At 43.9% G+C, this 25,083-nt stretch overlaps 1 protein-coding gene across 1 annotated transcript; it reads left to right on the forward strand.

The window, feature by feature from the left end:
- The first annotated feature begins 1,165 nt into the window (after positions 1–1,165).
- On the forward strand, positions 1,166–24,472 carry LOC107530862 (carboxypeptidase inhibitor SmCI-like). Its single transcript, XM_087819276.1, has 6 exons — positions 1,166–1,260; positions 2,782–2,909; positions 6,857–7,024; positions 11,966–12,097; positions 13,500–13,667; positions 24,270–24,472. The coding sequence occupies exons 1-6, from the start codon at positions 1,166–1,168 to the stop codon at positions 24,470–24,472; spliced, it is 894 nt and encodes a 297-aa protein (XP_087675402.1).
- Positions 24,473–25,083: the final 611 nt, after the last annotated feature.

Below are 25,083 nucleotides of genomic sequence, written 5' to 3' on the forward strand. Positions count from 1 at the left end.
CCAAGGACATCACTATCCATAGGCTGAGGGGCTCCGTCTGTGATCTTAAATTTTGTGACCATATAGTCACTCACTGATGGTAAGGCTGGCTTTGTCTGGCTTGTGTCCATCAGGTAGGACTATGGGAGAACAGAGCTTGGCCCAAAAGTGCAAGACCTAGTTAGGAAAGGGAATGGGAACCTTAGAGCTCACATTGACTCTTTGAAGAGTGTCTCCCTCTATGAAGACTGGTTGACTGACTCATGGTTTGGATTCCATGGCTGCAGAAAAGCTGCCAAGTAGTCCAGCACTCTCCAGTGGGACCTCCACTGTTCCAGTTAGAATCCAGCAACTGTGCTGCCTTATTGACCTTTATTGTATTGTAGTCTCTCAGGCAGGTTTCTTCATTGAAAGTTCCTCCTCAGGCAACAGGGGGTTTGCACCAGATGACAGAAGCTCTCTATAAGCTCTGACATTCTCTCCTGCTCTCAAAACCACATGACCTTGACAAACTCTATCTGCAACTCTACTATCAGCCTGTTTCCTTCCCCACACCCTGCTAGGGGGCAACATCTTTACTCTTTGGCCTTAGTCAAAGAATATGAGTGACCCAAGGAGAAAAGGGAGAGGGGTGGGAGAGGAGCATGGGAAAGGGAGAAAGAGACACAGAGATCACGGGAGATGCACCGAAGAAGAAAAAGTCAGACGTAGACACACAGACGCTCGGAGAAGCAGAGATGCCAAGAGATAAACAGACACATTGTCAGAGACAAAAGGGATGTGCCCCAGTCAGTGTGTAGATAAAATGGAAAATAAATAGAGAATGAGGACATGCCACAGCTCTCAAAGTTATAGAGAAGATCCCATTCACTCCTAAGATAGCTTGGAGAGTGAGACAAGCTTTGTCCCCCTACCCCCGTTGACCAGAGGACCCAGCCCAGCCAGTCCAAGGGGCTAAGAACCGGGAGCCATCCAATAAGGGACCTTTCCCCAGGGCTGTGGATTATAGGTGCCAGCTAGTCATGTTGATAATCTCAGGAACTTGGCGTTCTCAGGAAGAGGGTGGCTGGCTTGACTCCAGATCTCATATCCAAGATACTGACTGCTGAAAAATAGGCTGAACAAAGGCAGTCAGACATTTTTATGTTCTGGAACCATCGGACGGACAGGCCAGCTCTTCTTCAAAATGATGTCTTCTGGACTTTTAAAGACACTGATGATATCCATCCTTCTAGTGACTGCCCAAGAATTTAGTCTGGGTCACTTTCTCTCTCCTCGTAAGTACTGGGGTCTCAGCCCCTGCCCAGGAGAGAGGGAAGGTTGCTGGAAGGAAGAAACAATTGTTCCCCAGTCTTGAGTTGCTTTTTACTATCTTAGCCTTGGTCCTGGGTTGGGAGAGGAGAGAGATATTTGGAATATTTCTTCCTATTTCCCTCTCTGTGGAAGATCCCTTCCATGAATGCAAGAATCCAGACCTAAGATAACCCCTACTTTCAGCTGCTTTGAAGTAGAGGGTCTTTCTTGGGAGAAAGAGGGAAGGGCTGGGAAGAGTCCTAGGATAAAGCATTTGTGGGAGGGTCTATAGGAATCCAGGGAGCCTAAGGGACCTTCCCCTTAACCCACAACAAAAATTGCTTCCTTTCTCAGGACCTCATCCCTATCAATTCCTGATTTGTTCAGATAGAGTCCTATAAAGTATCCCTGCCCTCCCAAAGGTTCCTTGACTTAGGGATAAAGGACAGTATCCAGAAGTTCCTTTGAACTTAAGACAGTAATACTCCATGACTATATAGTAAAAATGATAATTGCTACATTTATGGAACACTCAGAAAGTAGGGATTTAAAGAGAGGGATCTGGAGTCAGATTTGGTGGGTCCAAGTTCTGGTTCCACCACTTAGTAGCCATGTAACCTTGGGCAAGTTTCTTAAATTCCATGTGCTTCAGTTTCCTTATCTGCAAAATGGGGATACTAACAGAACTTACCTTATAGAGCTATTATGGCAATTACATGAGAGAACACGTTTAAAACGCTTAGAAGAGTGCTTGGCCTATGGTAAATACTTAACAAATGTTGGTTAATATAACTGCATCAGTTACTATGATTATAGCTTTATACATGTTGTCTCATTTCTTCATCACAACTCTGTAAGGTTAAAACAATTTTACAAATGAAGAAACCAAGGTTCAGAGAGGGTAAGTAGTAAACCAAGAGTTAAGAATTTAAAAACCTAACTGTCTGAGGCCAGGGTGAGTGATATTAATCACTGTATACAATAGCCCCACCAAGAAGGAACTCCCAAACACTGACTCCCCTACCAGGTCCAAATGACCAGATTCAGTTAGACCAGTGGCTTTTCATAGGGCAATTTTGCCTTCCAAGGGATATTAGAAAGGCCTGGAGACATTTTTGGTTATAACTGGGGTGTGCTACTGGCACCTAGTGGGTAGAGGCCAGGGATGCTGCTAAATATTCTACGACACACAGGACAGCTCTCCCCTCCCATCAAATAATTATCCCTCCAGAATGTCCTACTGTCAAGGCTGAGAAATCCTGCCTTAGAAGGGCTGGGGTTGGGGGCAGGACTAGGATAGGAGAAGGAGGTTGAGAGTGAGGGTCAGGAGGGAGGGTAGTGCAGGCAGTGCTGGGAAACACATAAGAGCACCCTGAGGGAAAGGGCTCCTGGGATGAGCAAAGTAAAAGCAAACTTCTCTGACTCCCCAGAGCTGCCTTGAGTCTGGAGAAGAGTGGGCACTGTGCTCTCCAAGACTCATGGTTGTGAGATTGTCTTTTCCCCAGAGAGATGCCCCAGAATCCAAGAGAAATGTGAATACAGAGAAAGGGATGTGTGTACGAAGAACAAAAAATGCCCGGACAAGATGAAGTGCTGTGTCTTCAACTGTGGAAAAAAATGTTTAGACCTCCGACAAGGTATTACTCAGAGCCTCGGTATAACCAGTCCTTCTACCCAAGCCCTCACCTTCTGCCCACCTGGGCTGGCTTTGTCCTTGGTTTGCTAAGGGTTGGTGTCTGAGCAATATTGCTGGGCTTGGGAGACCTGAGATCTACGTTCATCCCTGCCCCCAATGTGGTGTTTGACATTAGGTAATATCTTCATTTTGTCTGGGCTTCGGTTCACTCCCAACAAAGGCGCAAGGGTGTGACTGAGTCAGATAGCCTCTTGGCTACTTTCCACTCCTACTATTTTGAGTCCCAGGTGGCCATTGTTGGCTTACCATATACCAATGTTGCTGCTGCAAGTGATAATGAAGCTACTGGTATCACCTAGCTTCTTGCTCTAGTGTGCCTGCCTCTCTCCTAATCCAACAAGTCTGACTGAGCACCAGGAAACCTCCCCTGACCACTCCAGACTGGAGAGTTTCTTTGCTGCTACAGTCTTTACTCCATGCCCATCTTCCTGGGTTCCCGAGAGACTATCAAAGATTCTGTACTCATTCATTGAACAAATATTGAGTCTCTGAGACTCAATAGGATTTGTCCAATGTGGTCAGGGAGGTTGAAGGAAGCTTCCCTGAAAAAGCAAACCTGGAGTTGAATTAAGAAAGATGGGTAGTAAATTTAGGCCAAAAGTGGGTGGATGGGCTTTCCAGGCACAGGGAACAGCATGCACTTAGTAGTGGAGTCTGGGGAGCATGAGTGTGGTACAAGGGAAAAAAGATAGTAGGTAGGTAGGTTCTGATGGGTCAGACTCTCATTTTGATCTTAAGAACAATGGAAATTCATTGAGGTGGGGGGTGACCTGAACAGGTTTTTACTATGCCTGCAGAGGAGGAATGGAATGCCTTAAAGGACTTCAGGATGAAAGAAAACGGTAGCTTAGACTAGAGAGGCAGCTGAGGGGATAGAGAAGAGTGGGATGTGTTTGGAATGTATTTAGGAGGTACCTACTCTGATCCATTGTCGAACAGGATTTGACAGTGGAGCAGAGTGGGAAGGCGGGAGAATGGTAAGTTGTTCATTTGCCTGCAGGTGAGGAATTCTGAATTCAGACTTCCCAAGTTCAAATCTTAGCTCTAGTTTTTGCCAGCCAATTTATTTTGGGCAAATTAACAACTTTCCCTCACTGTGCCTCAGTTTCCTCAGATAACAAAAGGACCAATGTTAGAAGTTATCTGGAGGATAAGTTGATGTACATGAAGTGCTAGGAGCAATGTCTTGTAGATAAGAGTCACGTGACACATATTGGCTTAAATTATTTGTCACTTGTGACTGGGAGCTCGTTAATAGCAGAGGCCATGCCTTTTCTTTGTCACTTAAAGCATCTAGCACAGGGTAGGTGCTCAATGAATGACTTAGTCCAGATCAAAGATTCTTTATTCATTCATTGTTTTACCCTCAACATTTTGCCAAATTCTATACTGTGCCAGACCCCCTGCTAGGAATGGGGTTCCAAGATGAAATCAGACACAACCCTGCTCATTAGAAACTCACAACCTCACAGATGAGACTGAAGACGTAAACAAATGAAAATATGCACACGAGACTCAGAAACACCATAGAAAAATTCAGGGTCAATTCAGCACCCGTGGGGGTGTAGAATACAGAATGGAGTCAGAGACACCATGCAGGAGTTGATGTCTGAGAAAGGTTTTGAAGGGAGAATAGGAGTGTCACTAATGAACAACAGTGGGCGGGCAGAGGGATTATGGAGTGAGAGGTGTGAAGGTGTGGGACAGCGCAGTGTACTGAAGGCTGCAGGAGCATGTAGCTCAGAAGGGCACTGTGGCAGGGGAGGGGCAAGAGCCACAAGCAGGAACCAGATCATGAAGGGCCTGTGGGTCATGAGGAGACTTTGTCACGAAGTCAAGGTCTTAGTGTGGAATGATGGGATCAGCTTTGCTTCAGATCCATCAGGTCCTTCTCTCTGGTAGGCAGCATGAATGATGGGTTGGAGGGGCCAGGGATGGAGGCAGGAAGGTCAATTTGAGGCCATCTCAACAGCCCAGGCATGAGACACGGAGACTTAAAGAGAGTGGCAGATGTGGTGCATATATGCAATGGAATATTACTCAGCCATAAAAAAGAATGAAATCTTCCCATCTGTGACATGAATCATCATAGAGGGTATTATGCTAACTGAAATAAGTCAGACGGAGAAAGACAAATACATATGATTTCACTTATATTTGGAATCTAAAAAACAAAATAAACGAACATACAAAACAGAAAGAGACTCATAGATACAGAGAACAAATTGATGGATGCCAGATGGGAGGAGGGTTGGGGACTGAGTGAAAAAGAGAAAGAGATTAAGAAGTACAAATCGGCAGTTACAAAATAGTCCTGGGGATGTAAGTACAGCATAGGGAATACAGTAAAAAATATTGTAATAACTATGTACGATGCCAGCTGGGTACTAGAAATATCAGGGGAAACACTTTGTAAAGTATATGATTGTCTAACTACTAAATTGTACACCTGAAACTAAGTCAAAATAATACTGAATATAAACTGTAACTGAAAAAAAATTTTTTAATATTGTAATAACTATGTATGGTGTCAGGTAGATACTAGAGTTACCTGGGGGGATTGCTGTGTAAATTATATAAGTGTCTAACCACTACGCTCTACACCTGAAACTAATATAATATTGAATGTCAACTATAATTGAAAAATAAAAAATAAATAAATTTTTAAGAAAAAAAGAGTGTTAGAGAGGTGAGCTGTGAGGAAGTGAAAATCAACAGGACTTTACTGTTCAACTGAACTCACAGTTTACTTTGGATCTGTTTTAGTTTGCTAGGATTGTTGTAAGGAAGTACCACAAACTGAGTGGCTTAAACAACAGCAAAGTATTGTCTTACAGTTCTGCAGGAGAGAAGTTCAAGGTCAAGTGTTGGCAGGGTTGGTTCTTTCTCAGGTTGTGTGGGACAATGTGTTCCCTGCCTTTCCCCTAATATCTGGTGGTTTGCTGAAAACCTTTGGCATTCCTTGGCTCGTAGACCTCCGTCTTCATGTGGTGTCCTCCTTGTGTGTCTGTGAACAAATTTCTCCTTTTTATAAGGACGTTGGTCATACTGGATTAGAGATTCACCCTAATCCAGTAATACTCATCTTAACTAATAACATCGGCCACAACTCTATTTCCAAATAGGATCACATTCCAAGATACTGAGGTTTAGGACTTTAACATATGAATGGGGGGTGGGAATGAAATTGAACCCTTAATGGAACTGAAACTAACTGCAGGGAGAAGAGGTGCTTGACCATCTGAAAAACCACTCTTGCCTTATCTGCATGGAGCTGCACTTTAGTCATGATCCCACGTTCTCTTCTTGGCATAGTTTAGAAGGCAGAGTAAGTGGCTTATAATTTCTAATTTTCAAGACACTTCCATGTCTTTTATTTATTCAGGGCCTATTTATTGGGCAGCTACTCTCTGCCAGGCACTGTGCTAGAGGCTGCACATTCAGATACAATCAAGGAGCTCACAACTTAGAGGGCCTAGAGGGTGGTCTCACTGCCCCTCAGGACAGCCCTGTGCAACAAGCAGGGTGGGGTTTTGCATTTCTACTTTACAAAAATGGAAGTCAGGGACAAGAAGGTAATATGGGCAGACACTGAATTAGGAAACAAATTTTGAAACCAGTTTCCTCACTCTCAGGGGAGACAGTGAAGCCTGTGACCAGAAGGGAAGGGAGATACTGATGTTCTCCAGGGAGGCAGACACCCAAACAGCTCCACTTTGAGGTCTCCCTGCAAACGTGCACAATATATGAGTGGAGCTGGGCCCCCGAGGTGTGATAAGGTGAAAGGAACCTGCTCAGTGTCATCTATGGGGGTTGCCAGAGGGACAATAACAGTTGTATTTTTTCAGGGTGGGCATTCTAAGTTCTTAACTTGGGGTCTCCCTACAGACATATGCAGTTTGCCGAAAAATCCTGGTCCCTGCATGGCTTTTTTTCGTCGTTGGTGGTATGATAAGGAAAATGGTACCTGTTCCATCTTCATCTATGGTGGCTGCCAAGGAAACAATAACAACTTCCAAACCAAAGACCTGTGTCAGAACATGTGCGCCAAAAAACGTGAGTCCTGAGGGCCCCCATCTCCCATCCTCACCAGGGCCATGTGGGAGGTCTGGGTGTTGGCTAGTCCATTCCGAGATGGCTGAATCCTTGGAGGCCAGGTGCTAACAGAACCAGCTCCAACCAGGAGGTAGAACACATCTCCTGGAGGGTTGGACAGTGGCTTTCTGGGAACTGAGGCTGGGAAAAGATGTCATGAATCAAAGTTGGCAAGTATGCGGGGTGGAGGGGGGATGCAGAAGTGGTGAAATCTCAGAGACCCAGCTTCAGAGAGGTCACAGGACACCCAGCCTAGCACTAGGCATGTTTACCACCCACCTCAGGCCATTAATTGTCTCATACAACTCTTTGCTAGCAATCCACTCCTATCCACATCCATTTGTCCTTTAAGGAGATTTATGGCTTTGCAAAGTAAATCCACTCCCTTTAACTTTTTAATTTTCTTTTTAAAATCTTTTTTTATTAAATTTATTGGGGTGACATTGGTTAATATGATCATATAGGTTTCAGGTGTGGGTTTGCATGTTACAAGATCTGTATATTGCACTGTGTGCCCACCACCCAAAGTCAAATCTTCTCCCGTCACCATATATTAGGACCCCCTCCCCCTTCCCTCTGGCAGTCGCCACACTGCTGTATACTGCCATTTGCAACAATATGGCTGGACCTTGAGAATATTATGCTAAATGAAATAAACCCACTCCTTTTTAATGTCCCGTGGAAAGATGTACAAACATAATTTTAATACTAGTCCTGAAGGTAAGCCCAAAATGCTCAGCTGGTCCTGTCCTACACTCTCAACAGGCTCCTAATCCTGAATCCATAGGATACACAGGATACGCAGGAACAACTGCCAGGATTTGGCTCATGATTCAAGGCCCTGTCTGTGTGCCTGATCGACATTCCAGGTTGGCTTCCACTGTTCCAATCCTAGCATTCTAAGGCCTTAGCCCTTCCCAAACTGAACCTTGGGATCTGCCTCCCCCTTCCTCCATCTCAGCCTTCTCTTTCTTCTTTCTTTCTTTCTTTCTTTCTTTCTTTCTTTCTTTCTTTCTTTCTTTCTTTCTTTCTTTCTTTCTTTCTTTCTTCTCTCTCTCTCTCTCTCTCTCTCTCTCTCTTTCTTTCTTTCCTCTCTCTTTCCCTTCCTTCCTTCCTTCCTTCCTTCCTTCCTTCCTTCCTTCCTTCCTTCCTTCCTTCCTTCCTTCCTTCCTTCCTTCCTTCCTTTCCTTCCTTCTTTTCTTTCTTTCTTCTTTCTTTCTTTCTTTCTTTCTTTCTTTCTTTCTTTCTTTCTTTCTTTCTTTCTTTCTTTCTTTCTTTCTTTCTTTCTTTCTTTCCTCTCTCTCTCTCTTTTCCTTCCTTCCTTCCTTCCTTCCTTCCTTCCTTCCTCCCTCCCTCCCTCCCTCCCTCCCTCCCTCCCTCCCTCCCTTCCTTCCTTCCTTCCTTCCTTCCTTCCTTCCTTCCTTCCTTCCTTCCTTCCTTCCTTCCTTTCTTTTCTTTCTCCTTTCTTTCTCTTTCTTTCAAAATATATCTTTATTGATTTCAGAGAAAGGGAGAGGGAGAGAGAGAGATAGAAATATCAATAATGAGAGAGTCACTGATCGGCTGCCTCCTGCACGCCCCCCACCCCCCACTGGGGATCAAACCTGTAACCCCGGGCATGTGTCCTGACCGGGAATCAAACCACAATCTCCTGGATCCTAGGTTGATGCTCAACCACTAAGCCACACCCGGCCAGGCTCAGCCTCTTTTCATACAAAATATTCTGTTTTGATCCCATTTCTATAGTCCAACTTCTAGCATTCCTGGTTTATACCTGTGTATCTCCCAATTTTTCCCAATAAAGTACTCTGATCCTGTGCCTCTGAAACTGAATGACTCACATCTGTTGGTACATTATGGTTAGTGGAGAATAAAAGCTCATTGTGGCTTCTGGAGGCACCATTAAAGGGATTGAAGAAAATCACCTTGAAAGCTGAGAGCCCCAGGGATATTGTTATTCTCTGTTTCTTCAAAAACTTGCAAGACCCTTTAAAGTCAAGGGCTCATGGGCATTGCCTTAGTTTGGAGCCCCCCGAAATTTATCCTAGGACAAAGGCATGGGTAAAAGTAGTTCACTTGGGAGATAAATGTGGGGAGTGGGTTAAGTGATATAGGAAAGCAAGGAGTTGATTACGAGCTGGTTACCACTGTGAGAAACTATAGCTTAATTCTACTGGAGACCTTCTAAGGGACCATGTAAACCATGCCTCCATATTTTTTCATCCGTCTTCAGTTCTTGGGAAGCTGAGGCGTGTATCCACTGATTCCCATAGCCTACGGGATGTCTGGGGGCGTGAGCTCCCTCATTCTTTCAGGCTGTCCTTCATGCAATCTGAGCAGGCTCCCAGAAGCCGGAGAAAACCCACAGCAGAGAAGTAGAGACTCTGATGTTTGAAGTGGAAAGCTATCAGTGTGCACTGGATATTACTCAGCCATGGAAGGAAGGAAGCACGAATACATGCTACGCTGTGGAGGAACCTCAGAAACATTGCTCTAGGTGAAAGAAGCCAGACGCAAACGCCAGTCACAGAAGTGACTACTAATGGCTGTGAGGTTTTCTTTTACGACGAAGACGTTTTGGAACTAATAAAAATGATGGATACACAACATCATGAAGGTATTAAAAAGTCACGTAAGTGTTCACTTAAAAATGGTTAATTTTATATGATATGAATTCCATCTTAATGATAAAAAATGGATTAGAGAAAAACGTGCACTAGAACTGTCTCCTGCAGCTGCAGGTGACATCAGAGGCGAGCTGAGAGTATACTGGAGCTCAAGCCTTAAGTTGGAAAGTTAATAGAACAATCTTCAGGCCCCACCCACTGATGCAGCTGGTTCTGAGGTCATAACTGACATTTATTTACTATTTCCCTCCTGTACCACCTATTCCAAACTGCTCCCAATGGCAGAAGCTCTCCATGAGCTCTAACTCTCTCGCCTGCTTTCAAAGCGCCGTGATCTTGACAGGCACTCTGAAGATTCAGTTCCATCTGGAATCGGCCTGTCTCTTCCTCCACATGCTGCTCATAGTAACACCTTTACTCTTTGCCGATGGTTAAAGAAAAGGGTTGGCCCAGAGAGAAGAACGAAGGAAAGGCCTGGAGGGGAGAAAAGGGCAGGGAGAAAGAGACCCAGAGAGAGAGACTCACAGAAAAGGAGAGAGAGACAGAGAGTGAAAGAAAGAGGCACAGAGCGAAGAAAAATAAACAGTGTGAGGAAAAGCAGCAGACAGAAAAATAAACATGTCAGGGGAAGAGTAAGACTGGGGAGAAAGGCAAGAATTAGGATACTCTTGACCTCCAGACTCCCCTTGAAAAATGAAAAACCCTGGAATCGAATGTCCCCTCTGCTAACGGAGTCTAGGAGCCCCAGGTAAGCGCTGTGCCCTCTCCCTGGTTGCCCAGGGAGCCAGGGAGCCTCAGCTCACGTGAGGACTAGGTGCTGCCTATCAAGTGGCCCTTCCCCCAGGGCTGGTGCTGTGGTTGCCAGCTAGGCCCACTGATGGCTCCAGGGACTTGGTGTTCCCCAGAGGCGGGAGTGTAGCTGGCTCATCTCCAGGGCTGTGTGGCTCCTGGAGTGTTAGGCTGTGCCAGGGCAGCCAAAACTCAGGAGAAATTGCTGCTGAGCACCGGCCACAGCAGCCCCCTCCTAAAATGGGCCTCTTAGGACTTCTGCCAATACTGGTACCATTCATCCTCCTAGGGGGTGTCCAGGAACCTGGACTGGTTGAGGGGTCCTCTAACAGTAAGTACTGGGGTCTCAGTCCTCCTAGTGGAGAAATGGAACTCTGCTGGGAGGAAGAAACAAAGAATTCTACCCATAAGAAATGCTTTCCCTCATCTCAGCCTGGGATCCTGGGGCGGGGACAGTGAAGATATTTGGAGTCTTCTTTTCAGCTCCTTTCCTCCTGGTAAGATGCCTCTGTGGATGCAGGAAACAGTCTGTGGCAACTGACCCCCCACCATCATTATGAGAGGAAACTTCACTGCCTGGAAGTGCCTGGACCTGGAGCTCATGAAACAAACTAAGGGCCCTGGGAAGCTTAAGGGTCTTTTCCATAAGAAAGCCACTCCCCTTAGTAGCACCCTTCCCATTGCAGCCCCATTCTTTGGGGATAATGAATGGTCTCTGGAAGTCCCTTGAAATGCTGAGATAGGAAGACCCTCATAATTAGCAGCTAAAATATAAGAAGCACTCAGACAAGAGTGGAGCCAGGCACTGCAGGTTCAAATCCTGGTTCCACTCCTCAGCAGCTGTGTGACATTGGGCAAGTTTCCATAATTTCCCTGTGCTTTAGATTCCTCTATTAATAAAACGTGAATATTAATACCCATAGAGTTGTCACTAGGATTAAGGAGAGAAGTACAAGCACACAATAAGCACTTCATCAATATCAGTTATTACTATTATGCCCAAGGCAGCCTGACAGTGGCTTTACAAGCTTTGTTACATTAATCATCAAATCAACTCTAGAGGCAAATGAGGGAGTCAAGGTTCAGAGATGGTGCCTGCCATAGCAAGGGTTGCACAGAATTCAAAAGCCCAGCCATCTGACTCCAAAAATGGAGAGCTCAATCACCAAAAGCTATGGCACCCCCCACACACACACTCAGGGAGTGTACAGATACAGGAAGATCAAGTGACTAGAAGAGTCCTCAGGGAGAGTGTCCTCCCTGAAACTTTGTGGGGCTGGGGGTGGGGGAGAGGCTGCATTTAGGGATTAGGTTGTAAATTGTTATGGGCATTGGGAATGGGGGCAGCAGTGCGTCAATCATGAGCCCTCTGAAGATCACTACTTTCTGGAGACAATGAAAACAAGCTTCCCTAAATCTGCAGTGGCGCCCTGGACATGGGAATGGTGCTCTGGCCCCTTCAAGGTCCTTTCTTCCCTCCCCTCAGAGATGTGTCCTAGAATCAGAGTACAATGTGATATGGAAGAAAAGAACCAATGTCTGAAGAACAGTCAGTGCCCCAAGAGGATGAAGTGTTGCAACTTTAACTGTGCAAAGAAATGTTTAGACCTCAAAGAAGGTAACTAAGAAATCCCCTGAACTATCCAATGCCCTCACCCCCTACTCCCACCGTCTGCCCACCTGCACTGGGCATTGCCAGACTTCTTCCCTGGTCCACTGATAGCTAGTGTTTGACCAAGAGTCTGGGTGCATCTTCTACTTGATACAAATCCTGGACTGGGGTGGGTGGGTATTGGAAGTCATGGGTTTTATTTCTTTTTTGTTTTTATTTAGGTATGTGATGTAACAGAATTTTCCCTTATGTGTCTTAGTTTCTCCATCTGTAAGAAAGATGGGGGGGGGGGGACAAAAAAGAAAGAAAGATGTGGGCATTAGACTACAATTGTCTCTTGGCTACTCTGTGATCCTCTGAGATGCCAAATAACCAGTGAAGTCCTCTCAAATGCCAACATGGTGTCAGATGATAGAATAGCTGTAAGACACAAATATACGATTTTTATTTCCTGGCTTTCCCCCACCCCCAGGCTTCTCTATCTATATAAATCCGAGATGCCTTCCCTAACGACCTTGGACCTCCTTCACTCTTTCCCCTCTGCTCATATCACTGAGCTCTAAAGAGACCATCAAGGACTATTCATCCATTCATTCATTTCACAAATATTTACTGGTGCCCCTGACACCCATGATGGGCTCCACTTGCTCAGTGTAGCCAGGGAGCTCAGGAAAGGTTTTCCTTGTAAAGGGATCCACAATTTAAGACATGAGAGATCTTAAACTCTGAGGTTCTAAAAAATTCTCTTTTGCCTCATAGCACTATGCACAAAATAGTTGCTCTATAAATGCTTCTTGAAGTTCAGGATACATCTGTGTGTTTTTTTAAAGATTCTTTTTACTGATTTTTAGAGAGAGAGAAAGGGAGAAGGAGAGAGACAGAAACATCAATGTGAGAGTGAAAAATGGATTGGCTGCCTCTTGCATGCCCCCTACTGGGGATTGGGTAGAAACCCGGGCATGTGCTCTGACTGGGAATGGAACCAGCAACTTCTCAGTGTGCAGGACAGCACCCAACCGAGTCACATTGGCGATTTTATTAATTTGTTTTTTTTACTGTGAACATTCCTGAAACATCCACTCAGTGCCAAATTATCTGCTCGGAACTGGTGTACCAAGATGACATAAGGCACAAAACTCACATTCTCATGGAGGAGTCAGAAAATGCAAACAACTACATAGAAGTGGTAAATGTGTGTGCAAGATTGAGAAGCAATAAGGAAAAGCAGGAGTGAAGCATAAAGTCAAGAAAGGCAAAAGAGAAGAGTTTGACATTTGAGAAGGGTTTTGAAGAATGAAAAGGAATGTACCTAGTGCACAAGAGGGATGGGCATTCCAGGCATGTGCAAAGGCATGGAGGAGTGTAAGAGTAGGCACCCAAACCGCTTTACTCTGAAATCTCCTTGCAGACATATGCAGTTTGCCAAAGATAGTTGGCCCCTGCCTGGCCCACTTTCCACGCTGGTGGTATAATACGGAAACTCAGGCATGCTCCAAATTCATCTATGGTGGTTGCCAAGGGAATAATAACAACTTCCAATCTGAATCTATTTGCAAGGTCATCTGCAAAAAAAAAAGTAAGTCCCAGGGGTCCCGTCTCCCATGCTCATTTGGGCTATCCTGGGAGGTCTGAGTGTTAGCTGGTCTATTCCAGAAACTTGGCAGATTTGGGGCTGACATAACCAGTCCAATCAGGAGGTAAGAATGCAGTTTCAGAGGGGTAAGTAAAGGAAAAAGGGTGGGAAGTGAAGCAGTAGGCAGAGTTGGCAAGCATGAGATGAATAAGGGCCGCAGAAAGAGGAAGCAGAAGTGGTGGAGTGTCCTAGAGCAAGTTAGAAGATGGTCCAGTGAATGAGCTCAGTGCTGGACACCATGAACCAGCCAGTCACTCCAGGCCTTTGTCTCACCAATACTCATCCCTGATTCTCTTCCCTTTCTTTCTTAAGGTGATTATAGCCAGAACAACCACATGCTATATTGATTAAACCAAGACATTTCTGAGAGTGAAAGGAGACACCATTAATTATTTTACTGGGACAACAGACATAAACTGAGACTCTACTGGAAAACCAAAACACGTGATCATTTTCTGAGCCCCCAAAGTCACTCCACTTCTGTTTTCTCTTCCTGTGAAAAGATGTCAAAAAAATCTTCTCTCGAAGATGCCCACACTTTATTTCCCCTTTCCCAGGCATTTATCCCTGCTCTCTTTCCCTTAAGATTTAAGGGTCCTGGTAAGACTTGCAACCAGGGGAGCAGTGGGTAGTGGGAGCTTGTCCCAGGCTAACCCCCTGAATCTGTCCAAGGCATGTCTCCCATTTCTCTCACTTTCCAGTGAGCTAACAGCAGCCCTGCCTTAGCTCACTTCTGTCACCGAGACTTTTACTTCTCAGTGAGTCCACACTGCCCTGCATGGCTCACTTCTTTCTTATAATGTTTCTAGAGGGTTAAGCAGGGCACCACCTAGGTCTTTCTGTTGCTTCTTCTACCCTAAGCCCTTCTTTTGTTTCACTATCCCCAGCTTTAATGTACATACTCTAAAAATGACACACACACACACAAAGATCTTATCTCCCTTTTCCACTGACTGCAAGATTTGGTTCTTAAGGGGATTAGAGCCCAAGCATCTCACCCTTTTTATCCTGCTATCTCGCAGAATCATGGTCTTGGTAGGATAACCTGAGCTGGAATAGCCTCCAGGATTTGGCTCATAATACAGGCTGTCTCCACGAGTCCTTGACTGATGTTCCATATTGGTTCCACTGGCCAAATCTCAGCTGCCAAGACTTGGCTGTTCTAATCACTGAACCCCAGGATTTGCTTGCTCCCCCTTTCCTCTAGCTCAGCTTCTCTTCAAACATAATGCCCTTTGCCCTATGACCCTTTCTCAGTGTGTGACCCTGTCTCTTCAACTTTATCCTTTGGAAGCCTCCAGTTTCCCCTAATAAAATGCTCTGTAAGGTTTGATGTCTCTGAGGCTGAATAATTCACATCTGCTCCCTGAGGGCAGTTTTCAGAGAAGTCATTGGGTCTCCTAGTGACTTCAGAAGAGGGAGAGAGGGGTAGGAAAATCTTGCAAACTGAAAACTTTGATGACACTGTTGCCCTGGTAAAATTGGAACCAGAGCAGATCCATGTTTTGTATAGTCTAACACTTATAAAGTTAGAGGGTTCTTTCTAAAAACGAATACAAATTAAATTAAGAAGTGAATGTTCTTTCAAACGAGAAAGGAAATCATAACCAATTGCAAATTTTAAAAAGCTAACAAATACCACAAATTGTACAAGATCCATGTAGATTATTAAGTTTTTACATATATGACAGCAATTCTGCAAAACTCAATTTCTGTGGAAAGATAATTCATTTTTTTTGTTGAACATGGCTGAACAAAAATTATTGCATTTTGACTTTGATTGTACTTAGGATGCATAAAAATAGAAGCATGAATGCACAGCCATACTTGATATTTGTGCCCTAAAAACACAGGAATTCAAATAAATTCTCTTTTGTATTATTCCATCAAGAAACTTGGTTGGGACAGGGCAGGGTGCAGGGATGCTCCCCTCAGGACCTCAATTTTCCACCCATAAGTTGAAGGTAGTGGGCTAATGTCAGAGAGTACTTCTAAATTTGAGACGATAAGGCAGCTCAGGAGCCCTGCCCAACCTGATAAGCACCTGGAGCTCTTCCACCCATCGGTGTTTCTCAATCCTTGCTTGAGGATGATGTACATGAGTGACTAGAACAGAATCATCTGTCCTAGGGGCTCATGGACCAGAGGTGTCCTTGAAAATAGCTAGAGTGTGCCCTGTGGTTAGCAGTATCAGCTCATCTGCTATGCTCAGGGTGAGCTCAGAGCTCTTGTGGCTGAACACAGGGAACTCCATGCCTTATAAGGACCTCAGTGAAAGCTACGGCATCACTTCATTGTCAACTGTTTGCTCATTTCTCTGCCCGCTAGAACCCAGAGGACACCCTGAGTGGGATCTTTAGGTGTTATTCATGGTGCCATGCAGAACCCCCCATATTCTCTCTCCTTGTTCTCACCTCAAAGCTCCCTGCAGAGCCAGAAATGCCCAGAGGAAGCTGTGGGTGGTTTGAAAACTCAGGAAATATCCAAGCTGAGGGTATTAGAGAGCTCCTCTAGCCCCAATAACCTTTTTTTTTTTTTTTTTTTTTTTTTTTTTTACACGAGTACAAATGCAAGCTTCTAGTAGGAAATAGACATCCATGATCAAGATCACACAGCAAATCAATAGCAAAACTGGAGCTAAACTCCAGGTTCGAAGAGTAGCAAGGTGCTGCCAGATCTCACAGCCTCTTTGGAAATCAAGGTGGATATAATGGCCACTTGTCACTTTGTTTTTTAATATTCAACATCTTAATGTCATTCCTACAGTTGAATTCCCGACCGTCGGGAGTCTTTGTGTAAGGTAGAACCAGTGTTGAAAGGCCAGTTGAAAGACTGTATTGGTCAGGGTTTAGTAACGGACACATAAACCATACTTAGTATTTCAAACAGAAAACGTAACACTGAGAATTGGTTACAAGAATAGTGAGAGAATCTGGACATTAAGAAAGAACTAGGGCTTTAGTAGGAACCAGAGAGAACATTTTTCTCCAAAATAACAAGATAAAGTGAGACTAGTTCCATGAATAATAGAAAAAGCTTTGGGCTTGGGCAGCTGATCTCTACTGCTGGCCCAGGCATTTAATCGCTATGTGACAATGAGCGTCATTCTCTCTGGGCGCCCGTTACCACACCTGCACCACTTGTAAAAGACAAAGAAAGGATCTTCCCCCAACCCCAGTCTCACCTGGGGCACGTCCTTGGCTCTTATCCTTCCTGGCCCCAGTGATGTTCAAAAAGATACCAGTGGTGTTAGTGATGGGGAAAGTGTGGGCCTGTGCAGAGCAATAGGTGATCCGGTAAAACACTGTAGACCACACACTGTTCAGGAAGACCCGGGAGTCCAAGCCCTTGTGCTATATCTGCCTCTCATTAGGTGAGCTGCACTCCAGGCCAATAACATATCGGGAAGGGAGAACTGAGTCTGTATAACTGTTATTTGTGTTTGAAGGAGTTTCCACTCTTATTCAATAGGATGTACACTGCATAGTCAACAAGTACTGCTAGCTGAGCTGTTGTAAGATATCTCAGACATGAAACAACTTCAGCAGGCCTTGTGAGGAAGATGGGCGTACATCACAGAATCTCTTAAATACATTGTCTGCCTTTGAGTAGGTCAAGGATTTTTTTCTGTAGCCAAATCATCTAAGTGGCTCACTAATACCAGTGCATTAAGAACTCAGAGATTCTAGAGTCTTTAAAAAACTGAATTAAAAGAAAATGAAAGGTCTTAAGGTGACTCTGATGCATTATAAGTTCGGAACTACTTGTTTAAAACTCTTCTGATTTAATATCATACTCCTGATTAACATAACTTCCTTGAGTCTTGGTTTTCTCATCTGTGAAATATGCAAAACAATAAAACCAGTGCCACCCTAGCTGGTTTGGCTCAGTGGTTAGAGTGTCGGCTTGCGGACTGAAGGGTCCCGGTTTGATTCTGGCCAAGGGCATGTGCCTTGGTTGTAGGCTTGATCCCCGGCCCTGGTCAGGGTACATGCAGGAGGCAACCAATTGCTATGCCTCTCTCACACTGATGTTTCTCTCCCTCTCTCTCTCTCTCTCCCCCCATTCCACTCTCTCTGAAAAGCAATGGAAAAAATATCCTCAGGTAAGGATTAAAAAACAAACCAACCAGTATCATGGAGTTTTTGATAAGCACACAAGATGAGTAATTTAAAGTGTATATAATATACTGCCTGGGATGTTGATGTTCCATAAACAATAAAGATTAGTATTGTTACGAGAACAAACATAGTAAAAAAGGCAGGCACCCCTTTATTATCTCAACCACTCACATGCAAACCTTGTAGGGTCACAGCTTCCAGAAGAGGGGTCAACCTAGAGCTCCCTACAGTGAGCCTTTTCCATGTCTTATGAGTAGTTCCAGACTCCTGAGCTCTATAGACACTTTCTCCCTCCTCTATTTATATTCAAGCTATTTGGCATAGAATGCTAATAATTAACCTCTGCTAAAAATTCTACTTGGATTTCTGAAGACATAAATTAACTACTCTTAAACTAATCAACCTTATTTTGCCCCTCTAGACATTTATTTGGAATATAAATTTAAAAATAGAAATAAACTCTCTTAGTATATGTATGCTTATGATAAATGTATTTGTTATATGTATAAGCAAGTCTTCCCTCTAAGTCCCTGTACCCCTGCTGTATAAAATGGGGATGACAATACTGTCTATCCCAAGGACATTTTAGGAGAGTGAAATGAGACAAGGCAGAAAATTCCCTGACATGTTGGTGTTGAAGTGGTTAGTTTCCTTCTCCCTTCTAGAAAAGATAAAAGTTCTGTGGAGTTCATAATCTGAATGGGAAAACTTTTCTTTCAAAGCCCCACTCGCCCGGCAGGGCGTGGCTCAGCGGTTGAGCATCGACCGGGGATCCAGGAGATCAGGGTTTGATTCCCAGTCAGGGCACATGCCTGGGTTGCGGGCTAGGCAGCCGATCAATGACTCTCTCATCATTGATGTTTCTCTCTCTCTCTCTCTCTCTCTCCTTTCTTTCCGCGCTCTGAAATCAATAAAGATATGTTTTAAAAAAAAACACAAAAAAAACCCACTCACATTTACTTCCCCCATCCCTATATCACCCAAATCCATGGATCTCAATCAAAAGTAATTTAATTCTTTACACACATATATGGTTGGTATAGTGTTAGTAAGGCTCCTTTGATGAGTACAAGGGCTAGATAACTAGCAAGAGCTTCCTGCTAGCTTCTCTAATGTGCTTTTAATAATCTTACACTTGCCCTCTATCTTCTGGAATGACAGTAACCCTATCGCCCAAATCACCTGAGGAAGAGCCAGGTCACTGAGTTGTACCCCCGGGCAACCCAGGTACAGAGTGCCTGGCTTTCAAAGGCCAGTACCTCCCACACCCACCCACAAGGCCTGTTCAGCCAAATAAGTACAGGCACATCCCATCAAGCACTGCCCGCACTGCAGAGTCCTTATCACATTGCTCTCTTTGGGAATATTTTTATAATTAAAAAAAGTATTTATATCCATAACTCTTCTGCAGGGTTTCCTAACCTTAGCACTATTGACATTTGGGGGCAGATTATTCTTTGTTGTGGGGCTATCCTGTGCTTTGTAGGATCGTTAGGTTAGCAGCATCATTGGCCTCTACCAGTAGCTGCCCCCTATCCCCAAGTGGTGACAATCAGAAATGTGTCTAGACATTGCCATGTGTCCATGGGGGGTAGAATTGCCCCTTCCCAGATGAAAACTGCTGTTCTGAATTGTGTGTTAAAAGGTCACTTTTTATTTCCTGGCCAGCTGATCTAGAAGAGGGAGCCATGTGGGAGCTCTCAGCAAAGAGCACCCATAGAGAGTCCTGCCTTTACTCTGCCTGAATGGCAAATGCCAGTCTGTTCACTCCCTGGGAGACCCCTTCTGCCATTATTTTGTTTCTGATGAACAGATTTGATGATCCAAGAGAGCTAAGGAAAGAGATACCAGGAATAATCTTAGCTGACCCACTAAAGTGCAAAAAAAAAAAAAAAGGCGTATGTATCATAGAGATGTTGAAACTCAGGTTTCAGAGGAATCTTCAAGAAAATAAAGGCAGAGGAAGCAGTGAAGATCAGCAGGTGATGAAAGGGTTGACCAACCGTTGCGTGAACTGCAGTTTGGAGAGGCAACATCCAAGGAATGAGTGCCACTAATGTGCACAGTTAGATAACACCTTTTTGTAGAGAACAAACAAGGTTCTGATCCAGTTTGCACTCCCATTTCCAAAAAGGTCATCATACACACACACACACACCAGCAAATGTCATGTGTCTGTGTGTGCATTCATAATGTATGAAGCATTTGTATATTCACTGAACACTTGTGCAGTTCTGGGAAGTATGCTAAACCAGCATCATTAATTTCAATTTATAGATGAGAAAACTGAGGTTCAAAGAGATTACATGACTTGCCCAAGGTCAAGAACACCTGAACTCAAAAGCACAACCTTATACTTCATATCCAAGACTTACTAAATCCCACGAAAGCATTGTCACCAGCTTTGTCTTCAAAAAAATCAGATCTCTAGAGGATCTGGAAGTAGGTGGGGAATGTGCTGGTCCCTGGCAATTGAGATGTCTCTATAAGCAGAATGATTCTCTAACCCAAACAAAGCTAGGTGCCTCTTCTACACAACAATGTGTGTGTTGCTCTCATAATTCCCTGGGAGACCTCAGATGGGAGGGAGATAGCACTTAAGACTATGCCTGGCACACTGTGGGTGCTCGATAAATGTTTGTTGAACAAATGAGTAATACATGGGCATTGCAGCTGGGCAGACAAGGGTCCCAGTCCTGGCTCTGAAACTCACTATCCACGTGAGTCTAGGTAGTTTAACCTCGCTTCATCTACAAAATGGGGGTTCTAAGCCATGTGTGAATCCTGTGTGGATTCAAGGGAAGTGATGTGCGAAGAGCAGTTTATTACGGTGCCTGGGAAGGGAAAGTCTCTCAACAAATGGTACCTATTGTTTTATTATTGTTACAGTGGCTTCCACCCTGAAGTGTAATAAGGTGGCCTTGGATAAAGGCCAAAGATCAGATAAGAACAAACCAAAAAGGCAGAGACTTGCTTTGGTTGGACACTCTGTTCCGGGAGTAGCCCAAACTCATTATTAGCAGGAGTTAGGGGTGAATGAGCTGAATGTGGGTGCAGGCTCCTCCCCATTGGTTCCCTTTCTCCCTAAAGTGCCAACCTCAGCCTGGGCCACTGGCTGAGTGGCACCATGCAGCACCGGGTCTCGCTCCCATTTCTCCTGCTTCTCACCTTCAGCCAAGAGCTTCAATCGGGAGTAAGCAAAGGTTGGTGTGAAGTGGGAGTACCAAGTGTAGCCTGGGATAGGGCAGGGGGCCGGCAGTGCAAAGAGAGTCTGTTCCTTATCTCATAGGGTAGGGAGTCAATTCAATTCACTTCATCAAATATACATGTTGGGCACATGCGATGTGCCAGGTACTGTCCTGGGTGCTAAGGCTAAAGTAATGAGTGAAATAAAGCCCCCTGCCTTTGTGAAGTTCATGTTGCACTGCGAGAGACAGACAATACGTAATACACATAATAGATGATAAATGTGCTATAGAAAAGAGAAAAAGTAGAGAAGGGTAAAAGGGATTCAAAGTCTGGGCTAGGGCTGGTTGTGAGCAAGGTAATATTGAGAAGGGGAGAGATAAGCCAAAATATGAAGATGAGGGACTTAGCTAAGTAAGACCTACGTGTAGAAAAAGGGTCCTTAATGGTCTACTCTTTTTTTTTCTGAAGCTTAAAATCTGCAAATGTAATTGGGGAGAGTAAATGCCGTATATCCAGGGTAATCAATTGGAAATAAAGACAGTTAGCAGTAGTTGCTAAAATTTTTGAGCAGCCAGTAAGCACCCTTTTTAAAAATACATCTTATAATACATGATTATAAAAATAATACCTATACTTTGTAGAAAATTTAAAATACAAAAGTATAAGGGAGAAAGTAGACATTTGTCAAAATCTTACCTACCAGACATTATCACTGTTAACGTGTTGGTAAGCATCCTTCATGTATAGCTCTCTGCCAAGTATGTACATGCATGAAGCTATAGATTATAGATTCGTATATATAAATGGGATCTTAAACCTCCCAATAACCCTATGGGCCAGTGGTTCTTAAAGTTTGTCTCCTGGTCCAGAAGCAGCAGCATCATCTGAGAAGTTACTAATTCCCAGTCCTTCTGGATCAGAGGTTCTGGGGGTGGTTCTCACAATCTGTGTTTTAACAAGCTCTCCAGGTGACTCTGATGCACACTCAACTTTAAGAACCTCTTCTGCAAGGTAGAAAAATATAGTGGTCAACAGGATGGGCACACCTGCAGTTAGATATCTGCGTTGAGGTCCTGTCTCCACCACTTATAAACTCGATGCCTTGGGAACATTATTTAGCCTCTCTGAGCTTCAGTTTCTTCTCCTATAAAATAAGGTGAATGATTTTACTTACTTTATTGAGCAACTGCTCTGATGCATGTAAAGCTTTTAGTATAACTTAGCTGTTAATATATTCTTGTCTTAGAACTAATCAGTTATAAAAATGCCATAAAACTTTTAAGATGCAGCTAAAGTGGTTCTTAGAGGCAAATCTATAGCCTTAAGTGTTCATATTAGGAAAAAAGTTGTAAGTCATTTAGCCAAGCATAGCACTCAAGACCTTAGAGAACAACAGAGTAACCACTATCCCCCAAAATAAAGTAAAAATAATAAAAAACAGAAAACAAGATAAATAGGGATAACAAACAAAACTATTAGTTGTGGGAGGGGCAGTGAAAAAAATAGGTTCTTGTAAAGCATTAGCACAGTTTCTTCCATACTCAAAATATACACACACATACATATGCTCACATATGCACACATACACAGAGGGTATTATCATCCTAATTTCATAAGAAAAGAAACAGATCAAGTGATTTTTCTTTAGTTTAATGAAATGGAGGAGCAGAGAGGCAGGAATGAGAAAATTAAAAAGCAAATGGGACTCCAGCCCCTACAAAGCCACTTCTAAGGATCCAGAGGGTAAGGCTGCTATGACCGGGATGTCTCAGGAACATTCCAACATGCCCCACCCTGCTTCCTATCTTGACTGGACAACTAGTCTGCCTCTTTTCCATTATCCTTCACCCTCAGGGTCAGTCATATAGGGTGGAAGATAAGACAGAGCCTGAACCTTTTCCTCTGCCTAGCCTGGTACTTAAAAATCCACTACAGGAGTGATCATCCATTCATTCTACTACGACAAATATGGCTTGAAAACCTGCAAGCCTTTGCAGCCTGACCACCCTGGGTTTGATGCTTGGCCCTACCATTTTCTAGTATGACATTAGGGAAGGCACTTCATCTCTGACCTTAGTTTTTTCATGTAAAGTTGGAAGTCCTAATATCTACCTTGAAGAGTAATGGCAAGGATAAAACCCCTCACATAAAATGAGACTACAAAGAAACTTGTAACTCCACCTCAGAGGGTCTCATGGGTTTCTTTTCTATGAAGAAATATTTACTGAGAACTAAGAGCCAGGCCTGTGTGAGGCATGTAGACTGTGGAAATGAGTAGGGTGAGATCCCTGCTCTCAAGAATCTTCTTGGTTAAGGAAGAGAAAGAGTGATTGAGAGCAGCTACTATTTATTGATGCTTTTCTATTTATCAATGCTGCTCATGGGTTATCTCTAAGCTTTCAGTAAGCCTAAAGTGTGAATATTATACCCCCATTTTACATGAAGGAAATTTAGTGCCAAAGATATAGGTGATTTGTCTGAGAGCACACAGCTAGAAATTTGAATCAATTATAAACCCCATTCTCAGATTCCAAGTCAGTCCTTTCATATAAGATATCAACTCTAGCCCGGCTGGGCATGGCTCAGCGGTTGAACATCAACCTAGGGTCCAGGCGATCAGGTTCGATTCCTGGTCAGGGTACATGCCCGGGTTGGAGGCTCGATCCCCAGTCAGGGGTGTGCAGGAGGCAGCCAATCAATGACTCTCTCATCATTGATGTTTCTGTCTCTCTCTCTCCCTCTCCTTTCCTCTCTCTGAAATCAATAAAGATATATATTTTTTAAAAAAAGATATCAACTCTAGAATGATTATGAGACAGGAGGTGGAAGCCTGAAAGAGCTTACTCATCAAATCCTAGAAAATCAGATCTGAAAGGATGCTCAGAAATGATGAAGTTTAACTCCTTAATTTTACAAATGAAGAAATGGAGATTTGGAGAAGTTGGCACAATATCACACAGTCATAAGTTGATTTCACTAGAGCTGGATTCTCAAGTCTGGGATTTTGAGCACAGCAGGCTACTTCTAGAAATGAAAAACCTCAATTTCTGTATAGATGGATAAGGCCATGGCGGTGTGGGCCAGGCAGGCTGGTTGGGAAGAGGTACAGAGCTCAGCTACCGTGAATTGAACGCCTCACAGATGTGCCTACAGCCATCCCAGCCCCTGGCATATGGGGCTAACAAGGAGGGAAAGGTGATAAATTTGGCCTCTCTCAACCAGTTTCTCTCTTTAGGCCAACAGAGTCACCAAGAGAATGTCTCCCCAGATGTTTGCAAGCTTCCTATTGAAAGGGGCCCTTGTCGAGCCAAACTCCGGCGATGGTATTACAACTCAAAAACTCATGAATGTGTGATATTTTACTACGGAGGCTGCAATGGTAATGGGAACAACTTTTTGAAGAAAGAAGTATGTATGAAAGTCTGCAAGGATGTTTGATTTCCTAACAAGAGCCCAACCCTCCCTAGAGTCAGGATTGCTCTATGGCAATAAAAACAGTTTCTGTGAACAAGAGATGCATTACTCCACCCCAAATTTATTCTCCCTGCTGTGTTCTTAAAATCACTCATCTCTGTGCCTGAAATTCTATAAATATTGCCAACATGTTTAAAATCTCAAGACCTTTTTTACATACATACATACACACTTACTGGGGAAAGTAAGAGCTAGCAGTCATTCACACTGAATCTGAATTACTGCTTAGCCCATTAGAGCGTAAAGGTTTTGGAGGAGAAGGGGGTGAATCTGAAAACCTGAGCATGGTATTAGAAAGGTCTACCTTGGACAAGGAAAGAATTTCTGGAGTCCTGTGAAATAAGACAAGGGAACAGTAGAAACCAGAGAAGAAAGGGAAATGGGGGAGGAACCGAAGATATTAAGGCCACTTTTGATTTAAAAACTAGTGAAACTTTATGAAAGCCCTTATCTTCTAAGGCTGCACCACATTGTTCCTCATGGGCTACGTGAGGAAAGAAGTGAAGAGCCCTGGTCCTGTAGTCCCTTGATTTGCTTTAAGCGACATCAATTATTACAACTTGGAGGGGAAGGAG

This window comes from Miniopterus natalensis, chromosome 7 (genome assembly GCF_054644295.1).
Source record: "Miniopterus natalensis isolate mMinNat1 chromosome 7, mMinNat1.hap1, whole genome shotgun sequence".
Classification (NCBI taxonomy): domain Eukaryota; kingdom Metazoa; phylum Chordata; class Mammalia; order Chiroptera; family Miniopteridae; genus Miniopterus; species Miniopterus natalensis.